Source organism: Penaeus monodon, chromosome 6 (assembly GCF_015228065.2).
Source record: "Penaeus monodon isolate SGIC_2016 chromosome 6, NSTDA_Pmon_1, whole genome shotgun sequence".
NCBI lineage: Eukaryota > Metazoa > Arthropoda > Malacostraca > Decapoda > Penaeidae > Penaeus > Penaeus monodon.
Genome location: NC_051391.1, coordinates 38,465,147 through 38,472,410, shown reverse-complemented (window position 1 = coordinate 38,472,410; position 7,264 = coordinate 38,465,147). Strand labels below are relative to the sequence as shown.

General features: G+C 37.7%; 1 protein-coding gene across 1 annotated transcript in view; it reads left to right on the top strand.

The window, feature by feature from the left end:
• The first annotated feature begins 6,313 nt into the window (after window positions 1–6,313).
• Window positions 6,314–7,264, top strand: part of LOC119573991 (calphotin-like) — a 2,572-nt gene continuing 1,621 nt past the window's right edge. The window contains exon 1 of the mRNA XM_037921090.1: window positions 6,314–6,823. Coding sequence (XP_037777018.1) covers window positions 6,314–6,823 — 510 coding nt within the window. The remainder of the gene's footprint in view (window positions 6,824–7,264) is intronic.

Below are 7,264 nucleotides of genomic sequence, written 5' to 3'. Positions count from 1 at the left end.
GCAGAAGAGGAGAAAGAGCGAGAGAGGAGCGAGAGAGAGAAAGAGAGAGAGAAAGAGGAAAGAGAAAGAGAGAGAGAGAGAGAGAGAGAGAGAGAGAGAGAGAGAGAGAGAGAGAGAGAGAGAGAGACGTAGAGAGAGGAGAGAGAGAGAGACGAGAGAGAGAGAGCGAGAGCAAGAGAGAGAGAGCGAGAAAGAGACCAAGAAAAAGAGCGAGAAAGAGCGAGAGAGAGAGAGAGAGAGAGAGAGAGAGAGAGAGAGAAAGAGAAAGAGAAAGAGAAAGAGAAAGAGAGCGAGAAAGAGAAAGAGAAAGAAAAAGAGAGAGAGAGAGAGAGAGACAGCGAGAAAGCGAGAGAGAGAGAGAAGGGAAGAGAAGAGAAGAGAGAGCGACGAAATAGAGAGGTAGAAAGGATCTAGAGAGAAGGAAAGGGGATTGAATGAAAGAAAGAGAGAGAGAACAAAAGAAAGCACAGACAAAGACAAAGAGAAAATGTAGACAATGGAAAAACGGATAATTATTATGTGCATAAGCTGACAGACTAACTATTTCATTGAAAAGTACTTGTCTCTAAGAAGAATGTACTGATAATAATAATAATAATAATAATAATAATAATAATAATAACAATAATAATAATAATAATAAGAATAATAAAGATAATAATAATAATAATAATAATAATAATAATAATAATAATAATAATAATAATAATAATAATAATAATAATAATAATAACAATAATAATAATTATGATAAAAAATAATAATAATAATAATAATAATAATAATAATAATAATAATAATAATAATAATAATAATAATAGTAATGATAATAATAATAATAATAATAATAATAATAATAATAATATAATAATAATAATAATAATAATAATAAAATAATAATAATAATAATAATAATAATAATAATAATAGTAATAATGATAATAATAATAATGGTGATAAAAATAATAAGCTAGTAATCATAATAATGATAATGATATCAATAATGATAACGATATCTGGAGTAGAATTCTGATAAAGTTTATGCGGCCAATTAACCCTTTATTTACACCAAAATGTCACATTCAGGCAGAACATACACAATTTACGTCAAAACAAAGGACCTCAAATCCGCAGTTACATGGAATATGATTTCACGGACGGCTGGAACACATTCAGAACAATATATATCTTTACAATTCAGAACAGCATACCAGGCTATTATAACTTTAATATATATATATATATATATATATATATATATATATATATATATATATATATATATATATAATTTGTGTTCACTTTAACCAATCGTAGGAAAGATTGAGTAAGGCTTAATGAACCAGAACACTCAACAAGTTTTTTTTTCTTTTTCTTTTTGTAACCACTCTATTAAAGCAGCTATGTAGCGAATTCTTGGATAGCAAATGAATATCCGATATCATTACTAAGCATTACGAAACTCATTAGATGCTGCTAGCTTCGCATAAGCTGGGAGGATAGTTATGGATGATTTTTCGCTTTGTTAATCATCGGTTAAATCGCTAATCATCGGTCGAATCACTATTCATCGGTCGAATCGCTAATCATCGGTCGAATCGCTAATCATCTTTAAATCTCCGTGAATGCCAGAATGTCCTTGGTGCTATTGCTGACACCTTTTGCGAAACTAGAATCCAGCGTCAGATAAGTATTGAAAGAGTCAGTTGTTCCTTGTAGTTAGGTTTACCTTATGAAAAATATCTATATCTGTCTATATGTATGTATATTCAAAGAGGGTGTGAAGAAAAAAAAAACCTAAAAAGAAGAGAGAGAAAAAAAAGAGGGAGAGAGAGAAAGAAAGAAAGAGAGAGAGAGAAAGAAAGAGAGAGAAAGAGCGAGAGAGCGAGAGGGAGAGAAAGAGAGAGAGAGAGAGAGAGAGAGAGAGAGAGAGAGAGAGAAAAGAGGGAGAGAGAGAAAGAGAGAAACCGGAGAAACGCAATTCACGGCAAAGTCAAAATTTCCGCCAACCGTCACGGTCTGTTGGTTCCAGTCCAGTATATTGTGTGTCTATGTGGTAGTGACTGATGAGCTGTGACTGAGGCGAGACAGTTGCAGAACAAGTGGCATTGATAAAAGGTTCTTGAACTATATATAAATCAGGAGAAAGGTAAATGAAAACAGACAAGTAAGTAGTAAGTAGACTTTTGAATTTCATTTCTACGTTGTGGTGGGGGACTGCTCTGTGGCGCTGTTTTTGATTTTGTTTGATACAGTTTTGGTTTCTCCCAATTTCCGCCGCCGTTTTCTGTAAAGATATGGCAGCAAAGAAAGAGAAAGAGAGAGAATGAGAAAGAGAGAGAGAGAGAAAACGATGAGAGAGAGAGAGAATGAGGGAGAGAATGAATGAGAGAGATATAGAATGAGAGAGAGAATGAGAGAGAGAGAAGAGAGAGAGAGGAGAGAGAGAGAGATGAGGAGAGAGAGAGAGAGGAGAGAGAGAGAAGAGAGAGAGAGAGAGAGATGAGAGAGAGAGAGAGAGAGATGAGTAATGAAAGAGAGAGAGCGAGAGAGAGAGAGAGAGAGGAGAGAGGAGAGAGAGAGAGAGAGAGAGAGAGAGAAAGAGGAGAGAGAGGAGAGACAGAGACAGAGAGAGAAGGAGGAGAGAGAGGAGAAAGAGGAGAGAGAGGAGAAAGAGGGAGAGAGGAGAGAGAGAAAGAGAGAGAGGAAGAGAGAAAGAGAGAAGAAAGAGAGGAGAGAAGAAGAGGAGAGAGAAGAGAGAGGAGAAGAAGAGAGAGAGATGAAGAGAGAGAACGAGAGAGAGGAGAGAGAGAAGAGGGAGAGAGGAGATGAGAGAGGAGAAGAGAGATGCGGAGAGAAGATGAGGGAGGAAAAGGGAAGAGATGGAGAGAAAGAGGAGATGAGAAAAGAAAACCTTCCTCTTTTCAACTGGAAATGTGGTGGCTCTTTGTCACACGTAATGCAATATGGTTCTAAGTGCCGGATGCGGCGTTTATTACCGGCCCCACGTTGTGCGAAATTTACTGTTCCTTTAGTAACACACGCAAATACACGCGCAGACGTGCGTATGCTTTATTCATATATGAATACACATATGTAATGTGTATACGTATACATACATACATACATATATATATATATATATATATATATATATATATATACACATACATATATATACCTATATTTACACATATAAATATATATACGCATATATGTGTGTGTATCTGTGACAATTTGATCAAGTGACAAAGCCAGAGTTCCGCGAGTTCTCAGTGTGTTTATCTTTTCAGCATAACTTTTGGAGGAAAAGAAACTTCGTGAGGTAGTCTAAAGGTAATTTTATACACCAAGTACAACTTTTGATTAAGGATTTCTTAGAGAGAGAGAGAGAGAGAGAGAGAGAGAGAGAGAGAGAGAGAGAGAGAGAGAGAGAGAGAGAGAGAGAGAGAGAGAGAGGAAGAGGAAGAGAGAGAGAGAGAGGGGAAGAGGGAAAGAGAGAGAGAAGAAGAGAGAGAGAGAAATCATTCTTGATTGATGTTAGGACATATGATTAATACTACCTGCATCTTTAAGCCTTAGGTGTTTCAGGATTTTAATACATTTTCGCTCACTACTGCTCATAAACCCCAAGAAAGAAAGAAAGAAAGAAAAAAAAAACACATGAGAAAAAACAAACAAACAAACAAGAAAAATGAAACTGATCTTAGAAACCAATCAATTAACTTTTATAAACACACAGAGAGAAAATGAACAGAAAATGAGAAACATAACCAATTTTATCGTCAAATAAGCAGTTTAGTGGAAACCGACCTTAAGGGGAAACTCGTGAAATTCGTCCGATTAAAAGCACATTACGTTGACAATTTTTTTTTCCATATAATTAATAATTGTTATCACGATCATTATTTTTTTTTATTTATTAATGATATTGTTATTGTGATTATTATCATTATCATTTTCGGTAGTAGTATCATTATCATTAGTATTGCTATAAGTTGTTGCTATTTTTGCTACTGTGTCTGTATTTTTCATTACTTCTATTGTTATTTATGTTATCGTTCTCAATAAAACAGATGTTATTAGAAAAAAATATATTATCGTTATTACAAAAAATGTAACAATATTGGTCATTTAGATTATTACATCTATTATCACAACAGTCATATTCATCATTACAGTCAGTGTTATTACCTCTCTCATTACGGTCATCATTGAAAAAAACAACAAAAAACGGTGTCCTCTGAATAGCATTCACATTCACAGAAATTCAAAATATTTAGCATAACAATTAATTCCCAGCCACTATTTACTTTATAGATTCAAGGTAACCATTCAGTAATTATTCATAGTTTTTCATCACCTGTGACAAAAGGGCGCTGTTTTTTTTTGGTTCTCTATGCATTTTCTGATAAATCATCTACATAATGATTGGAGCGGGAAGTGTTAAGTGTGTCTGCCATCCCGTCCGACCGCTGGAATGTGGAGAACAGAAAAGGGTATCGATTTTGGACTTTTTGCACACACACACACACACACACACACACACACACACACACACACACACACACACACACACACACACATACACACACACACACATACACACACACACATACACACACACAAACACAAACACACACACACATTCTTTTTCTTTTTTCTGGTGTTCATTTTCCACTCGGGATCTATAGTCATAGACGCAAAGGGAGAGAGATCCAAGGCTCCGCTAACATCTGTATTTCAAACGTTTCAAGTGCTACAGATATCAACATAACATGAATTAGATAAGGAAATACGATAAGTGTGATTCATACATTAGACAAAACACTATCAAGTTTGCGATAGAAAACAAAATAAAAATGAACGGAAACACGGTGGAAATTTATAAAACGTAACTGAATACCCGCTATAATGGGGTTACGGTTACAGGATTACACGGTTAAGCATTCAATGAGGTTGTTGGGCTCGGGTTTCATCCTTACAATATACAGGGATTCTAAGATAAGAAGGTCAAAGTCCGTCGGATATAATGCAAGGAATACTGAAATCACTGTGAGTAAAGGAGTGATTCATGTGTGTGCATGGTGGAAGAGAAATGCGGTCTGCTCAGATTTAGGTTAGTCCTTTCAGATTGACCTATATGTTTCAGCCGACGTGGAGCTAAGCTGAACCAGTAAATCTAACGTTGCATTTAGGACAGTTTGATAAGCGTACAGAACGCCGACATGATTCTAAAGGCTTTAACGCAATTGTCGGAATGGCGAGAATACATGGCATGTTTTTTTGCTTAATAAATTGTCTTTACACAATACTACGTTCTTCCTATCTGACTTGTTTACCCTTTTCATTGATTTTTCGAATCTTTTTTTTCACATTTGATTGCTTTTAGCACTGATAATACCATTAAAATAATCATAATATCAAACAATTATAATAACATCGAAATTAATAGGATAAAAAAAAAAAATCTGATAAGTGTAGAAAAGTCAGGGGAGGTCACGTAGTCCTGTTAATTGACTTCTTGGTGGAACCATCAATGTTTAAATACACTAAATACATCTGCAGTAGACAGTGCATTAACCCGGCAGCAGATAGTAGAAAACATATCAGTTATTTATGAAGACAATATTAAATTTGATATGGGTTAACAAGTTTTTTTTAGCACCTCCAGTAAATGTCTGCGGATGGTGAAGCTAAAAGTGTCCAAGGTATAATAACTTTTACATAATCTTACATACTCAAAAATATATGAATAGATAGATAAATAGATTATTGAGGTTTAAGTCGGTATCTAAGGGAAATTTCGGATTAATGAAAAATAAGTACATGACATACATTTCATTTTATTTCTGAGTATGTTTAATGATATTGGAAATATTCTGCAGCATCATACAGATCTTTTGTACATACATATAAACACATTTGTGTAGAATTCAAAATTGGCACAAAATTTGCAAACGGCGTGTTTATATCAACAATTATGATTGACAATGAAAAGGTAAGTGAACACATAAGCCATTGTTGATATCATACACTGAATAATAAAAAGGCGTTTTGGAAACCTCGTCAAAAGGTTCAGAGTACCACGGGACTAAAATCACCAAAGGTTTCAAAGACGATTTTCTCCTCCCCGGAAAAGGCTCTTAGGGGAGAAAGCGTCAGCTGTGTCACGGGATTTAGGCTCGAGTGGGAGGCATAGCCGCCGCCATGACTGCTATGCCCGTATCCATTACCATGTCCATAGCCACTGCCATGAGTACTGTGCCACTTACCATGGTCGCTGTGCCCATAGCCCTTTCCCATGGTCGCTATGCCCATAGCCCTTACCATGATCGCTGTGCCCATAGCCCTTACCATGGTCGCTGTGCCCATAGCCCTTCCCATGGTCGCTGTGCCCATAGCCCTTACCATGGTCGCTGTGCCCATAGCCCTTCCCATGGTCGCTGTGCCCATAGCCCTTCCCATGATCGCTGTGCCCATAGCCCTTCCCATGGTCGCTATGCCCATAGCCCTTACCATGATCGCTGTGCCCATAGCCCTTCCCATGGTCGCTGTGCCCATAGCCCTTACCATGGTCGCTGTGCCCATAGCCTTTACCATGGTCGTTGTGCCCATAGCCCTTCCCATGGTCGCTGTGCCCATAGCCCTTCCCATGGTCGCTGTGCCCATAGCCCTTACCGTAACCACTATAACCATACCCACCCTCCTGGTGGCTACCCTTATGGCTCCCATGGTCTCTCAGCTTAAAGCGGTCGTCGCGCTCGCCGTCCCTGCCATGGTAGCTGTAGGAGTCGAAGTCGTCGTAAAATTCCCTGTTCTCGTAGTGCTCGTCCTCGTGGTGGTCGTTCACGTGGCCCTGGGGAGAGAGAGAGAGAGAGAGAGAGGAGGAGGTTGGTGGGGAATGTAACAGTCTGTTGGGTTTGTTCGTTTAGTTAGTTCGTGTTAGTTATTTATATGTTATCTGTTTATACATTTCAGCTTGATGTTATGTGGGTGATTCTATGTGCTTTTCCGTGCACACACACACAAACACGCAAACACACACACACACACACACGCACACACACACACACACACACACACACACACACACACACACACACACACACACACACACACACACACACATATGTGTGTGTGTAGGGGGGTGTAGGCAGGCTGGCAGGTAGGTAGATACACCTACGTATATATTTCATCACCGAGTACATTCCTCCACGTACGAACTAACTGAGCACAGATACGCAGTCGGCAATTCATTAAT